Source organism: Mastacembelus armatus, chromosome 17 (assembly GCF_900324485.2).
Source record: "Mastacembelus armatus chromosome 17, fMasArm1.2, whole genome shotgun sequence".
In the NCBI taxonomy this organism is placed as follows: Eukaryota; Metazoa; Chordata; class Actinopteri; order Synbranchiformes; family Mastacembelidae; genus Mastacembelus; species Mastacembelus armatus.
In genome coordinates this window covers 10,741,421-10,768,871 of record NC_046649.1, presented here as the reverse complement: position 1 = coordinate 10,768,871, position 27,451 = coordinate 10,741,421, and the positions used below count along the sequence as shown (strand labels likewise).

Genomic DNA, 27,451 nt, shown 5'->3' with positions numbered 1-27,451 from the left:
GCAGATGCTTTCAGCTGCCAGTTCCTCCTGCTTAGACACTGTAAGCTATTAGTGAATTTATTTGAGTGCATTTGGGTGGGATCAGATACTACATGCTTGTATTTGGATGGCACATGTTCGAGCTTTTATGAAAAAAATAACAGTTATTAGACATTGTTATGGAGCTGTTTAATGTTTAAGGCCCTGAAAACTGATTTTTTTTTTAATATCTTTATAGTGGTGATGAAGAAGCTTTTAAGGTTTAAAGTCACTCCACCAAATTTACACATCAAAGTGTGAATTACGTGAATGTTCAGAACATTCGTGCTTTCCGCTGCTGTGATATTAATATTCCTTCACTTTAAAATTTGTCTGCAATACGCTGAGATAGGAGGGTAAAGTTACATCTGCGGAGGCTGAGTTTTTATAAATAATGCCTGCATCTGTTGTTGTTTACACATTACACTGTAATTAATGTTTTTTTTAAAAATAGGATTAGAAATCAAGTTTCCAGGGGCTTTAGCATTTCAGAAATATATTTTATGGCCTCTTGTCTATTGATTTGACTCGAGAGACCAAGTTTGTAGTATAATCAAAAAGTATTAGTCTGTAAATTTTTATCTATCTAGTACATCAGTGCAGTAAAATTTCTCCCTCAAGGTCTCTATACTGACTCATCTGACAAAACCATAAATCAAGTGGAATTTGATATCAATTTGTCAATTTTATTGGGCTCCTTTGCACAAGATGACATTTTAGAATATGGTTCAAGTAATACTGTATTGCCTTATCAATTTTACAAAACTGATAATGTCCAAGTTTACCACGCCTGCTAGGCATAGACTATTTTATGGATTACACAATATATACAGCTGTTATCTATGCTTATATGAGGGCCAATTGAATGAAATTAGCACTCTTACGTAATATCAATGCTCACCATTGGTCAAGAGTCCATTCCTTTGTAAAAGAAGGGACACAAATGAGAGTAAAAGTGGACTTACCCATCTAACATTGCAATCATTTTCCAATTCAAAGACTTAATAATAACAGTCCTCTCCCAAAAATGCTATAAGCATCATCTTGGATCCACAAGCACCTTTTATCTGACATTTGTTTCTGCTACCGCTGGAGCCATGAGACAACAGTCCACTTCATGATGATTTTTAGCTGAAAGCCGAAATATTTTTCACTTTCAAAACATGTTCACCTAAACATGTGCATATAGCAGTTTAAAATGTCATTCTACTACATTGTATGTCTTGGGTCTGGTATGAAGCACTAATTACAAAATGCTGAGCACACAGGAACACGTGCAGGTAGACATGCCCTACTAACCTACTAAATCACAAATGTGAAGGTAGATACAGCGAAACTGTCGTCTTCTGAGCAAGTTCACATTAAACAACAGTAACTTAAAAAAAAAAATAAAATAAAGATCACTGATCAACAGACACTACTAGTCCACCGCATCTTAATGAGATAAAACTAGTCATTGGGGAAATAAAACATAAAAAATACACCTTTCAACAAATAGAAATCTTTTTTGATTACCATATTTTCTGGACTATAGGTTGCACCAGAGTATAAATCACTTTTAGCAAAAACAGCCTTACTCAACAGAAAAAACATGTAAGTTGCTTTGGTGTATGAGTTGCATTTCTAATTATACTAATTATAGCTGAAATTAGCCTGTGAAGAACATAGGCTAGGCAAAACAAGAGGCAGAAGAGCATTAGAAATTCATTCATCAGTGTCAAGTAGCGTTAAACAACTGCGCCAACCTCTCTCAAGTTGCCTGAATGTTGACACTCACTCCAAACTTTGTTTCAGCTGCAGACTTCATTACGAGCAGCTTGAAGTCTGCAGTATAGCTCTTTCTTTTGGGTGGCTTTTTTTTTTTTTTTTTTTTTTTTTACTTGTGTTACAGTAGGAGTTGTAGTTTAGTGTGAACAGACATGTTTTTACTTTTTCAGCAGGGCAGTATTTTTTTTTTTATTGAGTCAAGTGTGTCATCTAACGCTAGCGACTACTCAACATAATTACTGTAAATATACACATGTAAGTCACTTCTCTATATAAGTCACTTCTCTGTGTAAGTCAAGCCAGAGGAGTAAAAAAAGTGTGACTTATAGTCCAGAAAATACGGTACATGTTATTGTCTATCTTGATTATTTAAAATAACTAATTCCTTTTTAATTTATCTGGGTGGATTATTTAACATACAGACGAATAAATTCTTCTTGTCACCTGGTTCCTGATCTGTGTGTATAGGTGAACAGGTGAGTTTTTAATAAAGTAAGAGAGCACTGCCCAGTGTTTTTTTTTTTCTGTGTGTATTCATTTTAATTGACGAATGTTGTCATTTCTTTGTGAGGTTAGACAGAAGTTCTTAACGTGCTTCTAATTTCTCTTACACACTTTTCCTGGTTTTAGTCGTATACTATTCCACTTAAGACCACTGAGCTGAGCCCACCTGAAGAACCTATATACAGCTATTATGGTGTATTTCGAGGTGACTTCCTCTACTCCATTTTTAATATGGCACACTCCACAATGGATGTCATTCATCACGCACATACGCATACACAAGATTAAAGCACATTGATAAGGTTCTGTCGCAATCAATTCTTCTTGAAAGGCGAGTGGCCATGAAAAGCAAAGGGTAAAGTACATAGGGCAGAGAATGAGATTAGACTGAGTAGTATCTGATCATATCAATTCAAAAAAGGTTTTGTAACAGCACTTTGGGCTATAGTCCACATTACTGCCCCAACAGTCTAAAATCCCCAATAATCATGTCAGAATTACACTCTAATGAATATTAAACAAGGAGAAAAACTGTAACAACAGTCTCAACTCAACATTTCTTTTGTTCCAAGTAAGTTCAGCAGTCAGAGTATATGGCAGCGGACACAGTAGCAGTGTGGTTCTGGATAGGACTGTGGCAGCGCCGCCAACAGAGCGAGCTGCCATAGCTTCCAGAGGGCACAGAGCCCAGTGGAGGGAAAAGGGACGAAAAGATCATGTGAATTAGATAGAGATAAAGAAAGACAGATAAAATGATGGATAACTAGAGACAGAGTGACAGATAAACCAGAGGTGGGACAGTGGAAAGGAGGGACATTGAGAGACAATATGGACAAGAGAGAAAAATCCATAACTGTAACTTCAAAACTAAAAATATGAGAAACTCCAAGATACAGGAAAACAAAGGCAGAGATTGACTCTATGGTAGATCATAACAGCAGAGAAATAAAAACCACTAAAGGGATTGGTTCCAGATAGGAATACAATATCCTCAAAAGAAATTATTTCCACTACCTATATTGCAACCTTCACAATTTTGTATGTGGGGAATGACACACTCCTGCATTAAATTAAAAAAAACTAATATGCCAGTATTAAGTTTTGAGATTGTGAACACAAACAAGGAGCATAAAACAAAGCTTAATAAACTAGACAAATGCAGTGTTTTAAAGGTTCTGGGAGTGTCTGAATTGCATTTGCTGTTAGTTTTACACATATTATAGCCTCTGCTCAAAAGATTACTTTATTTGTACCTGAACTTTGTTTTGCAGCACATGGGGGATGGCAGTCCTCATTACTATCCAGCTAAACATGATATTTAGCCAAGTAGATTCACATCTCTCAAAAGTCACTTTCCCAACTACACCTTCACCTTTGTCAATGTCATCTGAAAATCAAAAAAGTCACTTTGCTGTAAGAGACACTCCACCAATCTGCCTGCTCAGGACCCAGCAGGAGTTCCACAATTGTGCCAGGTATAGCACACAATACATTATGAGGTTATTAGGTGTGACAGTTTCACACATCCAATAAGCCAACTCTCTCTGTAGTATTTCACTAGCAAAAAAAATTGTCTAGTAAATAAATGGTGCCCTTGGAGTTTATTTTTGTGATGTTTTATACACTTGGATGCTCATTTTTAGGCCAGATGGACATTAAAAACATTCAGATTAATATGTTGGTTAACTCTATAGTTCAATAACACACAGTAAAAGCAGATTTGTCAGGGTGTAAACTGTGATGTTTATCAGGATGCCATCTAGCCCCATGGGTTTAACTATTCACTTTCAAAATACTTACTATAAGTTTTTAAATCCATCATTTGGAGAGCCATGGAACAAATTTTATAAATCACTAAGTAATGCTGTCACAGAGGAACAGACACAACGTAAAGAAACTTTATCTTTGACAGCTGAAACCAGCAGTGTTACAGGTGTGAGGGTGTGAAAGAGATGACCGTCAGTCAGAGAGAAAAAAAATGCGCCCTCTGTTGTTCAACACCCACTTTTACATATTAGAAATTCATATCAGCCATCTGATTTTATTACCACAGGTCAGGCCATTTTGATAAGAAAGTGGAGGTTACTTTGGATGATTCTTCTATCAGTTTTCGGCACCAGTGTGTCATGTGCCAAAAGCAGCCAGTCAGTGTGTAGTATCAAACTTATGACGTTTATAATTTCTCTTTACTTAAGCTTCATTAGAGTGTTTCAGAACAGAATCGAGTTGGAAGGGTTCATATAAAATACATGTTCATTTAACACAGTTAGTAATGTGCAATAAGGGAGCTTCCTTTATATCTCAATTTAGACCATGACCTTTCTTTCATGATTAACTTCCCAGTATGTGGGTTGAGGCAATGTATGTCACAATGTAAGAAAGTTTTCAACTTAAAACACAATTACGTGTACTTCAGATATTGTGAAAGATATTTTGAAAAAGCGTGTCAACTAGGGGTCATATCTTGCCCTAAAAACAAATTTTCACTGGCTTTCTTGTGTCATTTTGTGTTGAAACAGAGCAAAAGGCCAGAGCAGGCCATTTCAGCCCTAAGGAGAAATGTGACAGAGGCCAGACACAGCCTTGCACAACCACATCGGGTTGTCAGTCTCCAAGTTACAGCATGCAACACGGTTGTTAAGAGTATTCAAAACGACACTTAGCGTTGAGATTAGTAAAGAACACTTATGTGCACAGTAAAAAAAAAAAGAAAAGTGGAAAATGTTGGCCAACTACACACTGAGCTGCAGATGGTTTGCTTTTAATTACATTTCTTAATTCAATTACAAGCAAAATGCTGAAATCTACAAAGCACAATGTACATCACAGCCTGGTTTTATTTGATGCATGGCTTTGATCAGCGAGTGTCTGTGACTCATCACAGCTTAAATTAACCTGATGTTGACAGAAACAGAAATCTGCGAGGCATTTTTCGAATCAGAATCAGGTTTACTGCCAAGTATGTTGAACACGCAAGGAATTTGACTCTGGTGCAAATTTGTTACTTTATCAGAATAAAGGACAGACAGCTGACTACTGATCTGCTGCACTGACAGTGGCAAGAAACACACAAAGAAATGTGATAACCCTGTGGAATAAAGGTAAAAAGGACACTGAAAACTAACGTGAATACATCATCAAAAGATGAAGTAGGGTGGAGTTGCTTTGCTTCCTTTTGATGTGGACAGCTTATCATCACTGAGGTGAAAATGAGGATAATGTCAGGGTGGCTGTCCAGCAGCTGAAGCCCAGTGGAGGCTGGGTGATGCAGCAGGAGGAATGGCCTCAGAGATCGGTTCACACCAGACATCCTGAGACTATGGCTGAACTGAAGTGGTTCGATAAAGAAAAATGGCCTAAATTCCTCCTGCAAGTTGGTCTGCAGCTACAGGAAGCAGTTGTTTGAGTGTAATGCTTCCAAAGGAGGATCGACCATTTATTAAATCCAAGGGTTCCACCAGCAGTTTGGTTTTTTTTTTACACTTGTGACCTACATGGAAATCAGATTGCATTTTTTAATAATTAAAATTTAATGCCAAAGGGTTCAGATACTTCATTTTTCTTGTTCTAGTGTGGAAATACACAGAATGATGAGGAAAATATGAAAAAGTGCGTGAGTAATGCCACTTATTAGGCAGAGTAAAAGGATAGTGATGAGACAGTTTTGCGCAACGCACTCCACCCTAAAGAGCTCCAGTAAAGCAGCTCAGTGGCACTCAGACAACTACCTATGTGTGAAGATGGGAAACAGGGAGTTGCTGGAAAAGACTGAGCCTGCTCTGTCAACTTTCCATGGTTAAGAATGCTGAAGAAAGGGTTTTCAAGGACATAAACAAAATCCATTACATCATGTCTCTGTTCTCCATTGCAAAGGACAGAATTCCTGAGAGCTAATGCAAACCCCTTCACCTGACTGAAGTCATGACATCATCCTCACAAGATGTGCAAACAGGAAACGATAAAAGAAGTGTTGTCATGGGAACGGGGCAACATGTTTTTAATGGGAACAGACGAACACAGATCAGAGCGAGTTCACAGACAGACGTTAATTCGGTTTAGTTTGGCTGCAAAAGGAAACAGCTACTCAAACAGAAAGATAGTGACTGAGCTTTCAGCGCCTACAGGTGCCTCTTACTGGACTCCTGGCTTGTCGTGCAATAACACAGTGTTCACTGACCAAGTGAAAACACGTCCAATTCAGCAGCGTCACAGAAAAGAAGTGACGTGAATGAAGTAACAAATTGGGTGAGTTTCATTCACCAGGCAGAAGAATGCCAAAGAGAGAAAGAGAGAGAGAGAGAGCTGAGAGACCTTTAAATAGAACTGGATCTGTGAGAGGACACAATGGAATCCAGCCTATCAGAAAATTGGTGGTGTCAGGAGGCCAAATTGAAGTGTTGATTAGAGGCTGATCCTACAGCACCCTGAACAAAGAGTGAAGGAGAAGAGAACTGGGGAGGATTATCTTGCTCTCATTCATTACACAGATAAAGAGGGATTGGATCTCCCCGATAATAATACCAGACCTGCATAGGTCACACATATGTGTGCATGTGTGCTGGTGGCAAATTTAATAAATGAAATGTCCTGAATCGGTACTCACTAAATCCTCTGGCATCAAAGTCCAAACCCTTCTGGTCTTAACTTCTTTTTATGAAATGCATTTATTCCACAGAAAATAAAATGTTGCATGAGTTGCATAAAAATGTTGATCACTTCTGTCTGAGAACAGCGTGGTTTACAATCCCAGTCTAATCTGAGGCATCGTTTAACTTTAGCATTTATGGTTTTGTAAAAAGCGACTGCTGCACTTTCAAAGCTGATTTCAGCTTTCCTCGCTTGTGTAAATTCCTTTGAATCTCCATTGGCAGGTGTTGTGGTGCATAACTGACTGCAAAGCAAAGCTGATCCATCAAATGGTTTTATTGCTGTTCACAGTGTATTTTTGGAAGTTGGTTGCATTGAAATGAGTCTCCAAGAGACTGACCTGCTGCTATAAATGATGTGGAGGTAATGACCCAATACAGTAAATGCATTACCTTTCCACCAGTACTTGCATGTCTCTCTCTCTTACACTTAGACACACACACTGGGTAGAACAGATGAGGGGAAATGGTTCAGCCCTGACAGAGAGCCAGTATAAATGGAGAGATAATCAGGTGTGAAATCACTCTGCTTTTCTAATTCAGGCTATCTCTCATCTTCTCTCAGTGTCTCCCACACACAGGGACATTTCTGTTTTACACAAAACTAATAGTACTAATCACAAGGCTTTTATCACTCACACTGGCAGTACAGTAGGGAAATGCTAAACTGTGCCTGGGGATTCCAGTGCTTTTTCTGTCTTCCTCTCCCACAGTGGCATTTTAGTCCATTTTTATTCCTTCATGTTCTTTACCTGAGCGACACATTACTCTCCTGTTGTTCATTTCCTCTCGATCTGTCGTTTATCCCCTTCTCTCCTCCATCTCCATCTATCCCTCCATCGGTCCCTCTGTCTCTATGCAACTATGTTAATGTGAATTATAATGTGGTAAAATAAACAGGAGAAATACAAATTACATATAAATGATTCATTCAGCTAAGAAATGATGCAAGGTTGAAAAACCTCCAATTTCTCCTCGTGGGTGTGTTTCAGTTTTTTTTAATTTTATTTTTTTTTAATCAATTGAAAGTTTAGAGTAAAAATAGTCACTTGACAGTTGGTAACTAAGCTACCGAGCCTGGCAGTTTCTGTCAGCAAGAAAACAATAGATTTGGTGTTGCTCATTTGCTCATCAACTCCTTGGCCAGTTTAAGTAGATTTGGTGTGGAGGCAGATCACCCTTTCACTGTCAACGGAAACCAAGTGTTGTTGCTCAGCACACCCTGCTGTGTGAAACAGAGACAAAGGTAACCCAGCGACGCAGCTGCCAAGAGTGAGGGAAATCTCAACTTCATGCAACGACTGTGTGACGGAGTTTGGCGACAGCGGGGCGGGAGCCAATCGAAATTATCTCGATTCCAGTGGAAAGGAAAGCAAACAAATTTTTACCACACAAGAAGAAGCAGGAATAAAAAAAAAAAAAAAGTTTTTTACTAACCCACTACAGTGAGAGAATTTTCTACACAACAGAGGAGAAACTTACAATCTCTAACTTCCCAGTTCTTTAAGACTTGTTGTTAGCAAGTTACAGAGTTATAAAGAAGGATGAGAGCAGAGAATGTAAATAATGTGCCCAACACAACACACAACTGAAGCTTCTCCAGAGCCCAGAGACAGCCGACAGCTTTGTCTCTGTGTGTGTGTAAACACTCAGTAATGGAGTAAAGTAGCGTTATTAACTGTATTAAAGGTATGTAAAGGGAAAATTCAGTAACAAACAAAAACTCGAATTACCTGCTCATCAGGTAATCACCAGGCTACTGTTCCATAACTGATTACTACCCATTTCCATTGCATCACAAAAGAAGTTGCATTCAAAAGGATACATTTCACAACTATTGTGTTGTATAAAAAAGACCTCCAGTTCTGAGCTTTTACAATCTGTGATGCACCCAGGTGAAGGTGTTGGCAGACAGTTGCCATAGAGACAGCTATATCTGTGATCACTATTATAGCGATGGTGCAGGTTTCTTTGGGCGGAGTGTACATTGAACCAGGAGCTAATTGAGAACAATTCATCCTGGTTTAAAATGTGTCTTTAGTCATCTTTGCGTGTTGATCACAGGCCTGGGAATTGGTCTAAAGGTCAGGAGAGGTAGCACTGGTGTAATACCAACCTCGGTCTTCAGATGGTCATTTAAGTATGATCAACTCTTAGGCACCACTTAACAATAGGCCTGAATAAAAGCTGATTGGCCCGGCCTGGCAGCAGCTAGCAGCATGTAACATCACATGTTTACTCTGTGTGCTACTGTTGTTACCATCATTGTAGGAATTGCACTTTAAATTTGTGAGTGTGTTTTTGAGACTCATTCATATTCCAGCAGACTTACACTCACTAATCAGTCTTAATTCTACCCTGCAGCTTTTCATCAGCATCCAGTCTCTCCCCTGCATCACTCGTCTCTGTGCAGCCCACTCCTTCGTTCCTCCAGCACTTATCACTGCACGTGATTCCACTGAACTGACACAAGTCGCTTGACATGACTTTCAATTTGCCTCTCACTCACTCGTTACACATCTCGTCTTCTTCATCTCTAATGTCACTTCTTTCTTTTTTTGCCTTTCATCATCCTGTCTCTGTCACTCCTCATTCCAGTGGCCACTGTGATCCGTGATTTTTCTCACATCTCGCTTCTGCCTGTGTCACGCTGTCCATATATTTTGGTTTATTCATCTTACATTCTCTTTTTTTTTCTTCACTCACTTTTGTTTCTTTTTCCATACTTATGTCTGTAGACATCTTTTTTTCCCCTCAATGTTAGACTCTAGACAGAATGCGAAAATCACCATCTTCACTTTCCAGCCTTAAACGTTTCTCTGTTCTCTTACATGTCATCATATCATTCTCCACCCTTAGTTTTTCTTTCTCCAGCTTGTTTTATTTTTCATGTTTCTCTTTGTCTTTTTTCCTCTCTCCTATATTCATCTCTGCTGTTAAATGTTTGATTATGGCTGCACTGAGATGACACCAGTGTTCCCTGCCAGAGCCAGGGGCGTTTAGATCTCTAAGCAGAGGATGAAAAAGGAAACATACAGCAATATAAGACAAACAGCTCAGACTTTTCTGTATCACATAATCTCGGTTGATGTAGTTTTCATTTAGATCGTAAATTGGCCGCTAAAAAGATTAACACAATTGGTGTTGATAATGTGATTTGTGTGGTTAATAGCGCAGGTGCAAACTGCACAACAAACACAGTTTAATTTATCACTCCAACCTGAAATGGGCCGAAGTTAAATCACTTTAAGGGCACTCAAAATCAGGGTTTACCTGGCATTAATAGAAAACACACATCAAATACTTTTCTTTGTGCGTCTATACAAAGCCTGGGCTTTAGCGAGAAGCTGCCGATGGCTGGTCTGAATGTGCCGGAGCTTCAGGGGAAATGAATAAGAGGAAAAGAAATTTTAAAAATCAGCCCAACAGAGACGAGCATGCACGTGGTAGTGAAAAGCAGATTGAGACACATCAGGAAAGCATAAAAGGCAAGTCATTATGCCTGAGGCTAGCAGCTAAGTTAAGCTAAAGCTCTAGCCTATTGACAGAGCAGCATTTAGTGTGAAACTGAGTGCTAGCGTGTTAACTGCTAGGCTGCCACTAGAAAGCTGAGTCACTGCGTTCAACAGGATTTATGATTGAAAAGCTCATGTGCAAACCCGTAGCGGAACATGAAACTCCAGTGCAGGAACCAAACAAAGCTGAGGCAAACCTAATCTGTAATCTGTAAAGAATAAGCTGTTAAAGGTGCAGTTCGCCAAAATGAAAACATCTTTTCAATTACGGTAAGTGGAATGTATATAGCTAAATATGAAAAATTATTTTGAAAGTAGTTTTTACCCAGAATTTCCCCCAGAGTTGCACAGGATAATCCCCAGACCTCCCTGTGGGCGTTTTAAGTTGAAACATTTTTCCAGTAGGAAGTGGTAAGAGTTGTTTATGGGAGGACATGCTGCTGTTGAGTTTCCTAATGTCATTTCTCAGTTCTTTGAGCAGCACAAATTAACTTTTCATCTTCACTGTACTGCAGTGGCGGCAGAAGTCTGAATATGTCATACCCTCAGCAGAAAAAAAAATGTAAATATCAGCGTGACTTAATGTCACGAGGAGTCAATGACAATGTTTTCTTCTGATTTGATTGAAGCGACACTTTAACCCAAATCCTATTTAAAACAAAAACAACCATGATCATTCTGGAAATCACCAGTAAGCTGCTATGGTGTTGTCTGTAAGATCAACAAACCAAGAAATAACTAATTTAAATTTAGATCACTTAAGGGAATTTTTGGTTTTAAAGAGAAACTAAGCTTTTATGCTGACATGTCTGTTTAAATAAAATCTTCAGCATGGGCAATAGTTTAATTCATTCTGAGGCAGAATAGACTGATGTCTTTATTTGAAAACACACAAGTTATTTGATTTCATTAAATCAAATTCCATTTTATACTTCACACTATTTATGCTCAGCATTTTTTTTACTGAAGTAGCCATTTATTTTCAGTAATTATCTTTCTGCAAAGGAGGTTTCATCAATACTCCATACTGAGTCCAACATTCCTGCTCCACATTCAAATTGCCGACCTATGGATATCTATAAAGTCAGTTTGTTTGGTTTCACTGTGATCAGACACAATGGGGTGCATTTGGTGTGTCTCTAAAAAAAACCGCTCTGCACTACATGGGACTAAATAAGGCTACCTCAGGGTGCCATGTCCTTTGTGTAAATAAGATGGTCATGAATGGATCTCAGCGTTGTGTGGTGGGGAACAGGTAACTGCATACAGCAGCAGTAATGGGTTTAGGTCTGACCTGAAGTGTGTAAGCTCATGTGACGCAGGTTAAACAGTAGGAAGCAGGGAGGGAGGTCCAAGTGTCAGGCCAGCTTAGAGGAGAAAAAAACGTAGTCACACTGACATCTCATTGACAGATCTGCTGGAATGTGATGCCTAAAGAAGCCTGCAGTTGTAAACAATGAAGTATGAATTTATCTTTGCCAATAAAACACAGTATTAGCATTTGTGTCCGCATGCTACACATGCCATGTTTATTTTAGCATCCCCAGAGGTATAGTGGATGTATGTGTTTGATGATGTTTCACGGAGTGCAGTTAAAACAGACATAAACGCGCGGTGTGATGCAATGCAGTTTTGACACTTTTTTGAAAATATGACGATTCCCCCTTCCTCAGGAAGCGGATCAACTGAGTGTCAGTGTCACGCTGCTTCACTCACATCATCCCACACAACTGCACAGTTCTGCTAGCTCTCTACTTTCTGTCCTTATTGTTCACACCCGCCCTCTTACTGCTTTTGTATTCTGGCTTCATCCTTCTCTTGATATAACTTCAGTGTGTTCAATTCTACTTTTAGATTTCTAATCCTGCTTTCACTTATTCTCACTGCTGGAACGTTCTTAACCAGTTTTTCTTCCATTCTGTCAAGCGAAGCCTCATCTTTTTTACTTGTCTTTCCCACTTTTCAACCCAGCTTCCCTGTTCCACACTGTCCTCTTCTGTTTTTGTTTCCCTGACAGTCTCTGAGGCAGTAATGACTGCTCCTGTCATCCAGTCAGCTCGGCCGTCTGCGGCTGAATTGGTTTGTGCCAGTTCATGCTTAATCATATCACATGTCAACGTTATAGCAACCAGGGAAAAAAAGAACACACTTACATTAGTCTCATCACTACAGAATTAAAAATATAATTTCTTCAATTGAAGTCAAAGCCGATCTGCTAAATTGGATTCATAATGTTATCGCCTAAAAACAGTGAGAATGTATGTGCCCAGCAGTGAGTTCAAATGATTCAGAAAAGGTATGGATGTATAATTTGGGTGGATATGAGCTGATAAGGAAAGAGTTTGCAGTGGAGTTTGGTGCAGTGTGTGCTCAAGTACAAAGAGAGGAGAGAGGAAGAAACGGAGAAAGACAGGAAGTGCCACACATCATGGCTGAAGCTAAGACAGCTTGCTTTGTAGTGAATCAAAGCACCGCTAATTGGTACAATTATAGAGACAGGACAAGAGAGAATATGGAGCTGTGTGTGTGTGTGTGTATATGTGTGTGTAAGAGAGAGAGAGAGAGATGCACACACACACATTAGACAGAAGCAGATGACAGTGTGCTTCAAGGTATATACCAGGTAAAGATGCTGTTTATGTAATGTAGCAACAATTACTGTAAGTGAAATACTGTGTACTTTCCCAAATAAGAATTTGTTTCCCCCCGAGATGGAAGAACAGAAATATTTACATCACATTTACAGGATAATGCAACTTGAACCTCGCTCAGCATTTATTGGCATTAGTTCTTATTGCCATGATTGCTTCTGTATAAATTTTCCAAAACTACCATGAGCCTGGAGTGCTCCTGGTTTTGTGTCTCACTGATAAGTGTTGTGTTACTGTAGGAATGGGAGCAATGATCTAAGGTGGGGCTAAGTGATGATCAAGTGCTTAAGGTGCAGCGGCGTCCGGGCCGGAGTGATGAGAAATACAAACAGTTTGTGGAGTGGAGACACCTCGTCTATAAATCTCTTTTTAATACCCCGCAGTCATGTTGTTTCCCCTCACAACAATAATTCACAAACAATCCAATAGTCGCTTCTCATAGGAAGGCCTGTTAGATAAAGTCATTACTGACCTACCCAGAGGAATTTTCATGACCAGACAGAAACACACTCATTGAAACTCAGAGTAGATTTATATGTCAGACTTATTGAGGTTCACACACATTTCACAAATAAGCAATTACCATGAGAAAATCAGCAAACGACAGCTGCATATAGTAGTGCACCCTGGCTGATCACATACAGCTGCTTCGCAGCTCGTACAGACTCAAATACTCATCGGATGGCTGCAAGTTATGACTTCATTCACACTATCCGAGTCTACTGTGGCCACACAAGCCGATTCAATTCAAAACTGATATTGAACCAGGCCGCTGCACCAACTGTAATCATGCCGTTTGCCCACTGCAACAGAGATAGCACACCCAAGGCTGTTTACTTCACTTCTGAATTGAATCTTGAGACACCACTCTCACCACTGTACAGACTCAGAGCAGCAGCACAAAGCTAAAAGAACTCTCAGCTATGAACATGGTTATATGAATGAAATGACAAATCAAAAGCAGTGTTTTACATTTGGTGGTCCAAACGGATTTCCCCTACCTAAGGCCTGTCTCCCAATAAGGCCTTTGTCTGTCTGTTTATACACACACAAACAATTGTTTCCAGTTCTCATGGGGACTTTACACTGACTTACATTCATTTTCTAACCTCAACCTAAGTTTATCTTAACCCTAAAACAAGTCGCCATTCTAAAATTCAATAATTTACATGGTGGCCACCAGCATCTGAATGTGTAAACATGTTTCAGTCCCGCATACATACACACACATCGTTTCATTTATTTTGTTTGAGTATTTTAATGCATGGTTGCATAACAGCTTTTAAGACTGATTTCTGACAGGAGACAAACGTTTTAAGACCTGGTCACACTGGTGTTTCTGCGTCGGTTTCGTGTACACACATATCCCTGCCTGCCTCCTTTCTCCCACCTACACCCTCTTCTCCTTTTTTCCTCTTACACTGTAAAATACACCTATCAGGAGAAGCTTTTTAACCATCACTCTCCTCCCTGCATTAAGCTTTGTACATTTTCAACAGTCAAACCTCATTTCACAGTATTAAGTGTATATACTTGTAGAAGCAAGGGCTTTGCATAGACTCAATACTCTCCATATTCTCCTAGGTGGGCCATCACACAGACTTTGCATGAAATTCAGGAGATGGCTCCATAAATGGAAAATGGCTGAGGTGGGATGCTTTCAACACTCCAAGTAAGTACTTTGAACTAAGCCAGGGTGAGGGAGATGAGCAGACATGACACACACACATTGAGGCAAGTCTTAAAATCATCCAAGCATTTTTAATTTTGATTCATAATCTAGTTGTCCATCTGCAATTTCCAGACCAAAGCATCAGATTTAAAAGTGAAACTACAACTTTCTACTCACAGGGTAAAAAACAGAGCCTTGATGCCATGTTGACCCACAGGAGCAGAGAACTTCTAAATGCACCCTGTTGTGGTTTCAGATTAGACAAATGAAGCAAGCAGAGTAGGCCCTTCCAAAGTCAGAGCATAAGCATGTTTTCATAACACACACTTCTTGCAGGTGTGTGTCCATGTGTGTGGGTGTCTATAAAGTGGGTCTCTGAGAGCTCTTCTAAAAAGTTGTCACTGTTTAGACTGGATGTGAGGAAAAACCAGTCTCTTCTTTCATAACACACATGCACAGAGACAGTGGGAGGATTGGAACAAAACGCAGAGTCTCCTGAGAGCAAGAGTTATGAAATTCAAATACCTAAACCCAAAGCATGCACGGCAACATCCAGAACTGCTCCTTCTGAATTCATCTTCCTCTCATACCTCAAAAACAGAGACATAACTTCTTCATAGTGGTCTACAGCTTTCTACAAGGACTATTTAGAGCAGAATAAACTACCCATGAAAGTGACCTAAAAATGATAACTAAAAGAACCAAAATAATACAGAATGATAGCTGTGGGTACGCTTGCACAAGACTGCATATGAGAAATTAATTGCCTTAGGTACCTAGCCCAGGGTCTGCTCAGTAATATCTGGCAAAATGAGTCTGAGAGAAGCACTAAGAGAAAATGAACTTCATATCCAGTAGCTCAGTTCCTGTAGCTCTTAAAGATATATTAACATATTTAATGGAGGTCAGTCGTGAGGTAACGTTTTTAATCTCCTCCTTTGCTGAGGTCAACATGTCTGCAGTTATCTATTATCGTTATTATATAAAGGTTCAGTAGAAATCAACTTCAATATTTTCCAAGTGAACTAAGCAGAAAGGGCAAATTCACAATAATGGATTATTTTATTCACAAATTTGTTTTTTTTTTTTTTGAAAAGAAACGACATTTCTACACTGACCACACAGGATGAGCAGTTAAACTACCACTTCAACTTTTCCTGTGCTGCTCATCCTAGTGTCATCATTACCATGAACATTGCAGAACAAATGGCTTGCCAAACCAACTTTCAACCTAAGCCACACACAAAACAAAAAAACTGTGTCGAATGCACAATTTCAGTTTACACACTTACAAAATAAGGTTAGATCTTACCACAACCCAGGACACAGTCAGTCTAGGCTACTGCAGCTGGTTTTCCTTTTCGTGTATTAACACCTAACTTTGTCTCTGACGTTGGAAGATTGTTCAGCAGATACACTTTTTTTTGTGTTAAATTAAGAAAATGTGTTATCAGTGTAGCATGTGTTACTTACGATCCAAGCCGTTGATGTACTTCATGGATATCTCACAATGTCCCCACACAGCACTGACGATGGGGTACAACTTCTTGCCCTTCAGCCCTCTAAACGCCACTCCTAGATACTGTCCATCCACCATGAAACTCAGCGTCCCTTCGTCCATGTCCAGAATAACAAGTATAGAGTCTGGTAGCGTGAATGACTCCTCAGGCTCCAGAAAACATGGGTAAGACGGCAGCGAGCTGTGGGCTTGGTTCTTACTGTCATGGTAGAGTCGGTTACGTCCCAGATCCCAGCCCCATGACTCGCAGTCTGACCCCACTAACGCTGTGTATCCAACAGAATGTAATGGAGCTTCTGAGGTTGCCACTCCAACCACAGCATGGGTGCCTCGCTGCCGGACAGGCCAGTGAATCTTCCACACATGGAGACCCCTTGTGTATCCAACCCGCCCTCGGATGCAGTCTGTGCTCTGAGCAACCGGATGGCGATGAAATGTCAATTTATCATCGTCTTTGATGAAGATGTTGAGCGAGCGGTCATCGGGGTTCCATGCGTGACGAAGCTGGGTCTCTAGTCCAGCACATGGCATGTCCAGTAGGAGGTCCAGCCTGGGAGGCTTGGAGAAATCGGGGCCCCTCAGTTCTGGATGCTGCCGACGATGAGCCAAAGGCCGGTAGGATGGGGAGTTACTGCTTTCCCCACGACCATCTACTGATTTAATGCTGCCAGAGATCTTCTGGCCCATGACTGCAATGGAAGGGTTGACACAAGGAAGTGGGGAAGGTGGTATTCGTGCAGGTAGGTGCTGCGCTGCCTAGAGCTTGACGTTACCTCATTAATGCGATGCAGCTGAGGTGATTGTTCCTGAGGTGAGAGTGGTGGAGGGAGATGATAGAGGAGATGATGAATGGGAAATTGATGTGTTCTGATTTCATGCCACAAATGTCTTCAAAAAGACATAGCTGCTGCTGCTCCTGTTGAGAGAAGGACCAGAGAAAAAAGGGTTAAAAAAAACTATTAATTATTACCCCCTCTAAATTGTCAACCACTGCTACTTTTCAGCATCGGAACAAGAGATACAAAGAGATAACGATTGGAGGAGCAAGTAAGAAAAGGCCACCGGTTGCAAAAGTGTTAAAACTCCTTGTTTCACAGATTTTGTGTGGCTTTGTTAGGAATATACAATGAACAGGATTGCAAGCACATTAACACACACTGGTACACATACACACACGTCTTCTGACTTACTGCATCCTCCCAAATGGCTCATATGCCAGTACCAATGTATTCACGCAACCCTCCGAACATTCCCCAGTTGTGCAACATTGGCCAGATTTGAAGCTGCAGTCTCTCATTTAGATAATGCAATTTTAATTAGTGTTAGTGTGCAAAAATATCAACACTATCGGAGTAAAACAAAAACACCAGGTAATTTATAACCATTAGTGTGTGTAAGAGTTTATAGTTTAATCTTTATAGATAGTATTTGTAGTATATTAAGTGACAAATGTGGCCGGTAGCTCTGTGATCTACATTACTGCTCGACAAGTCAAATTCTAGTGAACAATAACTGTGGTTAATATTATGGTTTCATTTTTAGAATGTAATTTCCACTTTTGTGTCATTGTCTGTGTAATATATTATTTTCCACTGTGGGTGAGATTTGGTTTAGTTTTTACTCAGTTTTAGTTAAATTCACTTCCAGTTTTGGTTCTTTGGAGTATAGATGAAACAAAAAAAAAAAAAGATGTGAAACAGTTTTAAAAAAAAGGACTGTTTCATGTTGAATTTCTGTTTATTTAATAAAAAGAAAAAAAAATATTAGGTAAACAAAGGTAAAAAAATTACAAAAAGAAAAGAAAAACATACAAATTTGACCTACATTTTTTTCCATTCAGTGTGATATTAAGTTAGTAAGACACTGTCTCATTAAAGCTGTTCACATGGTCTAATATTTATAGTTATTTTAGTGTATAGTCACTGCAGAGATGATGTCACAAGCTGCCAGACAGATCTGAGTGGTTTAACTGACATAGTGAGCTCTTCCAGGAATTGCAGCCGGTGCTTCCTGTTCACAGGAAGACACTCAGTCACACCTCCAGCACACAGGGAAGTGGGTGACAAATTCTCTACATGCCTCATGTATCTGCTGCTGGTCTGTGCGTCACCCACCAAAAACCACAAAGTACCCATTTATTTTATTACAACACTGAGCTGATGTTTCTTTTGGCTATTGTCTCAGACCTCAATAGAAGTGGTACAGAGCTTATTTATGTGTCAACATGGCATTGTATAGAGATTCATTTATTCTCGTAAATTGTTACTTAAGCCTAGAAAGCGAGAGCTGAAAATACACTTCAGAAAGTACATCTTAAACAAAGACCACTTTGTATTTTTTAAATTGTAAGGTGCAGTTGATATGAAAATATAGTGTTTTTATTTTTAACCAGATGAGACACGTACAAATATTCCCATCAAACTAGTCAGCCACTCCACCGCAGAGTGAGGTCATGGTGTAATTGTGTGAAATATCTGTGCACTCTATACACACAAACACAGAGCTCTGTTTAATTTTGACTGTTCGCATTTTCCCCATTCTCTCTTTCTCATTTTCTCTCACTGTGAATGAGGTCACAGCAGCTGCTAGCCAATGTGTGCCACCACTCACTTCACTCCTCAGCATGAGAAGGTTGAGTGCCGGGACTCACAGACACACACTCACAGACAGCTGCCTCAGTGTGTTGTCGAGGCTGGCAGGTGGGTTAAGGGTGGATGCTGTCTGGAAGATTCCAGAGACATCACTGCCAAACTTCAGCCAAAGACAACAATATTTAACACTGTACAAACTGTGTTTGTCTGTGTGTGTGTGTGTCTCAGCTGGCCCAGTCTGGCACAGCATGTGGATGACAATCTGGCAGCACTGGCCGCCATTAAGGCGGCTCTTGACCTCTGACCCCGTGTCATCACCGTCACCGTTGTGTAGTAACCTCTCAATAGGCTAGTGGTGCGCTGGCGCGTTGTCTGCTGCTGCGAGTAGAGGCAACATGCTTGTGCCATCTGTTGTTTACTTTCCCTCCCTCCTTTCATCTCCCACCATCTCTCTCTTCTTCAGCAGCCAATTCATTTAGGATCAGCCGCACTTTTTGTCCCTCCCTTCATCTTTCAGCTGAGTCAGACAGGTATGGAGGGGACAACAGATCCCATGGTGCCACACATATGCAAAGAGAGACACAGCAATAGATGCTGTGAATGATTATTTTAATCACCTATGAATTTGGTCTAGAAAATGATGAAAATGAAATAAAATGAAAAAATCTCATTCTCCCAATCACAATTTCACAAAGCTCCAAGTGATGTGTTTTATCCAAATGACAGTCTTTGTATCTCAGAAGATAAATACAAACAGGGTGCTGTCAACTTTGAGGAGCTGGAACTAGAGAATTTATATTACAATGCTTGAGAACTGACTTAAAAAACCTATTAATCAATTGTTTCTTTCAGCACTTCTATGATTTCGAGCTTGTTGCTCACATATGAGTTCTACAGAGGATGGGTGTTAGAGCAGAGAGGAGAATGGGAGAAATGATGGATAGGGAGGGAAACTGGGAGGAAGGAGAGAAGATGGATACACATTTGACCAAAAAATTGATTCAGATTCAGAAGTTCAGTAAAAAGGTCAGTGAATGTGAGGACAAGAGGGAACTGACAAGTGTCATGAAAGTGTAAGCTATTTTAAAAGCCTCATCAGAAAAACGGAAAAAGCTGAGATAAGACAGCGGATAGAGAGCAACGTGCAGCTGGTGTGTGGGTTGGCTTCATCTGGCTTCCCCTGCACTACTGACAAGCTCCAGTCAGGAGAAAGCTTTTGAGGGCAGTGTGTATGTTTGTGCCTGTAAAAGTATAACACAGTACAAAAGGGGAACACAGAGTGTGTCTGTCCTACAGCGTGTGTTTTATTTAAAACTGTCCAACAAGCTCTGACGGGCCAGACAGTCTTTGAAGTCACACACTCGGACGGGAAACTGCTGAGGAACCTCTCACTCACACTGCACCACCCTCAGACAACAGACCAGAGATGTATGGGGGCTTTTCCACAGATATCATGTCAAACTCTCCAGAATACGCAAAGTGCTATTTCTGAATACAAACTTAATAAAACCAGGTTTTCCACATTATGTTGAAGACATCTAATGTAAGTGTGTGTGTGTGCGTGTGTCTCGAGTGTACATCAAAAACACCCAGTGACTAAGATTTAGACACAGTCATTAAGGCATTGGTTTCTGTGTACATTCATGAGTGTCTGGTCTGACAGTGTGCTTTGTGTGTGTGTGTGTGTGTGTGTGTGTGTACGAGTCCTTTATTTGTTTCTTTTTTTGCCAAGAATTACTTGAGAAAATAAACAACACACTCAAATTTGTCTGTTCAGTGAAATGCTTCGACATGGGAGTTGCATCACTCTCCTCATCTAACTAAGCAAATTTTCAGAAATATCTAACTATTCCTTTAACACATTCCCATTTAGCTTGGAGCAGTTTAAACTCACTTTCAACTTAATGACTTGCCCCCAAGATGACTGATATATTGTACCAGGCATTTTCAATTGGAAATGCAATCACACATTTAATGAACTGCAAGAAAAACTTTTCATGTGTTGGTTATCATGTTAAATATCGAGGTGTCTGTCTTTTAGTAAGGAAATTGCTAGGAGTCTGTTGAAATGTGTCAGTAGTGTGCAAAATTAACTTTTTAACTCACATGTCAAGGGTCGGTGAACTTGAATTTTTCTAGGCGTTTTGAATGCTGAGTATTCTAAGTATAGAGTTTGGTACTTGGTGTTAATTTAAAAACTGCTCACTCACTGATGTGTTGGTCGAGCATGAAATCCACCATGAAAAGCTGCAGAACTCTAATTACCAGGAAACAACATTAAAGTTTGAGAAGCAGCAAAGGCCAAACTTATTTTATGTCTTATAATGGAATTACTGCAGTTTTTGTTCATCCATGTGTTCCTGTTTTGCCTTCTTACAAAAACTCATATTCATGGCCCCAGACTGATCATATCACTCCATCCCCACCATTACATAACAAACTTGAAATCACTCTGAACTTATTAGAACTTTAACTGTCATGCTACATTGCATCAGTCCTATGACGTCTGAAAAGTGAATCACAAAGTAGTAATTTCTTCCACTTTCCACTCATGAGGGTGACATTTGGGCTCCACGGCGTATAAAAACTGTGCACGCATGCAAACAAAAACATACACACACATGAAAACGTTTATTTTACATCTCTTCAGGTCGAATGCTTTTTGGATTAATGTTAAACAAACTACCATCCTCTCTACATCGCTGACATTCATTCCTACTGAAGGAATCCCTGCATCGCTGAAGACTCCAGAGCAAGATATAAACTACATAAGCTCACAGCTTACAAGAAGAAGCAGTACGCTCATTTAGACATCACTGGACTTATAAGGCAGTTGCAGAAGGACATTCCACTGTTCTTTTATCACTGTCTCTTTTAAACTTTTTCTTTTTTCCTCAAACATCAGGCCTCCTCATTGCAACCTTCAATTTTCCTCTACTCTTTTTCTTTTTACCACATCCATTTGTCTCCCTCACTGTCTGTCTCAGTCTCTGTGCCTTACTGTGCCAGTAAATCCAAATACTACAGCATAGCTGACAACCTATCAACTGGTACAAATTATCTCAGGCCTGCCACCAAATGCCCCAGCGCCTACCATGCGGCAATCGATGTGAGCTCAGCATGAAGAAGAAGCACAGTCTGCAAAACACAGAAGACGAGCGACTTCACACGCAGCTGCACACCAGTACACATGCTCACTGACAGACACGAACCCTCTCACACGGGGATGGAATTAACTATGTATGCTCTGTGGGAGAAAACTACCATTTTACGTAAGTCTATAGTTGCTTTTGTTGTGATTCCCCCCAATGCATCACTTTTATATATTCCCACTCCAGTGAGGAAAGCAGAGCGCCCCCCCCCCTTCTTCCATGATAGTCAGAAATCTTTTCCAAAGTAACTCCAGTCATTGTCTCCCTCATGGATCATGTTTCCTCTCCCACATCTTCCTCCTCTACCACACATTAATCTGCTCTTCTCCAGAAATGAAAATTCCCTTATAAAACCCCCTGCTCTCTCTTAAACATTCGTTGATGGTTATGTCTGAGGTTGAAACTAAACAGTTGCCTAAGAAAAAAAAACCACTAAATGCAGTGTATTTAGACAAAATACACACGGTGTGCTCCTAAGTTCTTATATTTTACTCATGCGGGCTATGACAACTCTGAATCCATAGCACCCTAAGGGAAGACCATTAGTGCTACAGTGATTGAGCACTTCTTTACAGACACCTACCCAAAACCTATTTATCTTTCTCATGCATATCTGGCTACAACCCCCCCCCCAATCACACACACACACACACACACACACACACACACAGTAAAGGCCTTGGCGTGCCATCCATAAAGCTCTCTGGGGTAGCAGCAGATTCAGCTGGCAGATTCACAACGCCAGCAGTAATGAAACTGAATCAAAGACTGCCTGAATTTGACGCACTGCTGCTGCCTGACTCGTTTACCATCAGACCTGCTTTCACAAGAGTGTGATGAAACGCGTCACACCCACAAACACAACCCATTCATTTTCTTAAGCCCTTGCATTATTATTGAGGTCTGAAACTGCATTTTGGGCGTTCTGAGTTCTTTGTAGAGATGAAACTATTAGTTAATTGTGGGGATTGTGGGGCTGTCATGGCCTAATGGATAGAGAGTCGGACTTGTAACCTGAAAGTTGCGGGTTCGAGTCTCAGGACCGGGGTGGAGTGAATAGCCAGCGCTCTCTCCACCCTCAATACCACGACTGAGGTGAGACCCTTGAGCAAGGCACTGAACCCCCAACAGCTCCCGCAGGTGCCGCAGCAATGGCTGCCCACCGCTCCGGGTGTGTGTGCACCTTGGGTGCAGGCCTGGGCAATTACTATTACTAAATAATAGTAAATAGTGTAATAATAAATAACTAACTTAACTTAATTGATCATTTAACTTTTGATTTGATCAAGAAACTTGGCGGTGATGTTGACAGTGTTGCCTTGTGAGCTAAATGAAGAGAAAGAAAGGAAGACATTAAAAGCAGTACCTAACTTGAGCTATGAGTTAATCAGAGGAGCTAAATATAAAGAAGGCAGTGAAGAAAGGCTGTGAAGATGTGAGGGAAATAAACCCAGAGAGAGAGAGAACACAAACAATGGAAGAGAAAGAAACAGAGGTCAGCAGCTGACAAAACAAAAGGATAAAGTCAGAAAGGAGAGCTGCTATCTCTCTGTCCCAGGATGGGCCACACAAATATACCCCCTCACCCCAATCCACAGACTAAACATAACACTGTGAGAAAAGCTACCGCAGGCAGAATGGAGCAGAGCGGCAGATTAGGGGTGTTTGTAACATACAGACAGACATTGTGTTTAAAAATAGAGCGCAGGATCTATCTTATTATTGTATGTGAGCAGGGGAAATCCTAGAGTAGCTTATCCCAGAACTCTCATTTCTCTTTCTCTCTACCAAACAAAAGCGTGTGCACGCCCGCGCCCGCGCACGCACGCACGCACACACACACACACACACACACACACACACACACACAGGGGTATCCCAGCTGGCCAGATGGAGCCTCGAGACCATTAAGAAAATTAAAGGCGACAGATGAGCAAGAGGAGGTTGAGAGGGAGGGAAGAGGAGAGGGTGAGTACAGAGTAGCATCAACAGGACAAGAAAATATAAAATTGAGTGTTTTGTCAAAAGGTTACCAGCAGCAGCAATGTGTGGGCTGATCTTGTCTAATTTAAACACAATTAAAAACGAATCATATGTAGTTACTTTTTTAACTTCAGGCATATCATTGTCTATCAGTGAATATAAACTGTCACATTGCATCAGACATCGCTGTACAGCTACTCCATTTCTTCAGAGTACACACAGAGTCCTGAAATAGCAACAATCTCTTTCACACATATTTCAGCGATGACACACTATACCTTGCAGACAACACAACAGATCAAGGCGCTTACAGTGAATTTCCAGCGACTCTTCTCATGTTTTGCTGTGTACAGCTGTTTAGTCCGATTCCATGTTCAAATCCTGACGGCAAACAGCTAAAGCCACCCAGCCGGCGGCAGCGAGTGAGTCCAAGCAGACAGGAGGAAGAGAAGACCAACAGCGAGTAAGTCTGACTGAGACTGAGAGAGACTCCCTCTTTCCTCAAAGAGCAGCCTGCCTCACCCTCCTCCTCCCCTCTCCAGTGTTCCCTCCCTCTTTTTCCTCCCTGGAGCTTATGTGTCCCGAGGCCATCACTTCATCCTTGCCTGCTCTACCCCCCCCCCCGAACCCCCACACCTTCCAAAGTGTATTTCCAAGGCAGCGTTGTCACAATCACTGTCAGCTACCGATCAGAACAGACTTTTCAGCCCCACTCCAGTTTCAGTTCCACTTTAGCCTTTCAGAAAGGGGGAGAGTAGGACGTGAAGGGCTGAAAGCCGATCCTCTCTGATCTCATCAAGCAAAGTTACCCACAGCAACCAGACCGATAGGCAGCTGAGACAGACAAACACCCACCTCACCTCACCTCCCTCCCCTTCCCACTCTGACAAAGAGCTCACACCAAGCCAACCAACCAAACCAACACATGACCACACATGTGCACATACACCTACACGTGCTGTATACGCTACATGAGGGAGCATGTGTGTTAGGCGTCAAGGTGAAAAACGCCAGTCGTGTCCCATCTGGCTCATAAGAGTTTGTAAGGCTAAAGTTGAAAAGTGAATATACAAACAGCCTAAAAATTATCAAGCAGCCTATAAATACTGCAAGTGAAATAAAAACTATCAAAAGAAAAAGTAGTGATTGTCACTAAAAGAAGGGATTGTTTCTACTATGTTGGATTATTGTTGCAGAGAACAAAGTGTTCTTTTTTCCTACTTTACAAGTCTACAATTAACACAATACATGCAGTACTTTCTTGGCAATGGCCTGCTCTGTTTTGTTCTGCTCTATTGCTCTCTGTTCTTTCCTGTCGTCACTTGCATATCTGCCCACATCTGGACATTAGTGCATAGCTTGGCTCTGAGGTGATGCGATGACTAAGTTCATTTATCGGCCTTTTCCTGCAGCTACATCAGTCATTCATGAAGTCGGGAAAGGAAAGAGGGCACTCAGACGTCTCTTTCCCTATTAGAACTTTTCACCTCCATGTGGTATTTAAAAACAAGTCAATCACACAGTCGTGCACATGTCCACTGACATATGCATGTTAATCCTGCTATACACAAGTGCCTACAGGCACATTCACACTTTCTTTTTCCATACATACACACAGACGTAGTGATGAGACAGACTACAGTGTTTGCAGTCATTCAGGAGCCAGCCAGCTCACTTCCTGTATAGACTTCCTTTTCCCAGGACTGCTGCAACCACCAGGGAGCCAAACTCTCCACAAAACCACCTCTCCCAGTGCATTATTACCATATCATTACATCATGTCTGCAGAGGCATGTTAATGAGACCTGCAGAAAGACAGTTGCAGGACAGTAAATCATGGTTTGGTTGACCTTCTGTCTCAGAAGTCTACAATTAACCAAGAGGATGCACTTAACCAGAAAGGTGCATCTAATTGGGAGCTGGTGGAGTGACAGGAAACACACAGTCCCCCATCTAGGATACACATACACACACACACACACACACAAATGCACATCAAGCAAGGAAGAAATAATTCAATATTTTTGAAACATGCTTTTTGGTGGAAACTGAAGGTTTGTTAAATATGAAGCTAAAAACAGGAGATGGTCTAACCATTCGCCTGGCTGGTTACCAGTGAGTTAGGTTCAATTTGCACAAAAGGCAAAGAGAACAACAATTCTCTGTTTTATGGAAGGGGGTGGGGTGTTGGCTGGCAAAGCTCAGAGCCAAGAAACAGTCTGCCACATAACCCCAGATAAAATGGCAGGTTATTGTTTTTATGTACTTTTTCCAGTCTTTGCTAAACTAATCTCACCGTCAACTGGATGTAGCCTTAAATTTAAGAGGGGCTCCTCTTATGTCTGTGTTGAGATGATGTATCTCAAGAGCTTGATCCTCAAATAAAATCAGAGCAGCTTAGAAAACAAAATCTAATATCTAAGCCACAAGAGTGTGATGAAACAAGAGTGTGATCATGCTAAATCAAATAATTTGCCCTGTCTGTGTAAATTATTTATACTTAGGAAATTTTTAATAGTAATAAAAAAATTCAATAGTAATATAGGCCTCGCACACACACACACGTGCACACACACACACACGCACAGACTGAAAACCTGAAGGTTATGTATCACCTGACGCAGTCATAGGTTGGAAACATTACCTTTGTGCCTCACACACAGAGTTTATACATGTGCTCACACCTCAATCTCATAATCGCCTCGTTATTCTAAAAAGCAGCTGATGCAGGTCAGTGGTTCTAAGCGTAAGCAGTCACTTCACGCTTAGCATAATACACCCAGGTCAAGAGTAGAGGGGGGTTAGAAATCTGGCAATGAATCTGAGGCTCTGTTTCTATGAAAGTCATGCTGCTGTGAGGCTAAGTCCAGTTTTTACTGTGTGGAGACTTATTTCACTGGTGATTTTCCCTGTAAAATAACAATTTACTTTTAGAGTAACGCTGTATTTATATCTTTAGACAGTGTAAATACACTTGAATACTTGGTTGTTTATGCTAAGTTAATTGCTGTAATCCTATCACTATTCTGCTTGCTGCAGAAATCCATTCATTCTTCCAGAGGCCAATTAAATGTTGTTCTTTACAAGTCTTAGAAGAGGATTCTGGACAACTAAGAAACGCAGCCTGGCACTGCTGCACTGATAGTACAGGATCAGCTTTAAAGACATGTTGCTAACTCTTCTGGTTCATGTCTTTATTTAACTGCTAATAAACCTGTGGTGTTATACAAATCTTCTCTATGGAGGACACAGTTCATATCAACTGATTGTTTTACCAATAGGATCCTCCATATGACTCATAAAGACAAAAAAAATGTATGTTGACTATTTTAATTAAATTTTAGTTGATTTATTTAGAAATTGTTCAAACTGTGGCGTTCATTCAGAGAAGAATGGCTATGGAGATTGAGTGGATGAGACTACAATTGTGGGC

General features: G+C 40.6%; 1 protein-coding gene across 2 annotated transcripts in view; it reads right to left on the bottom strand.

Moving 5' to 3' along the window:
* LOC113133999 (SPRY domain-containing SOCS box protein 4-like) overlaps positions 1 to 27,451 on the bottom strand; it is a 67,990-nt gene that overhangs the window by 19,650 nt on the left and 20,889 nt on the right. Inside the window, exons 1-2 of one of the 2 annotated variants that reach the window (XM_026313125.2) lie at positions 24,330 to 24,532; positions 16,247 to 17,208 (exon numbers count right to left, since the gene is read on the bottom strand). In XM_026313125.2, coding sequence (XP_026168910.1) covers positions 16,247 to 16,979 — 733 coding nt within the window. In that variant the 5' untranslated portion in view covers positions 16,980 to 17,208; positions 24,330 to 24,532. Of the gene's footprint in view, positions 1 to 16,246; positions 17,209 to 24,329; positions 24,533 to 27,451 lie in introns of those variants that run through there. The other variant, XM_026313126.1, reaches the window with a different exon arrangement.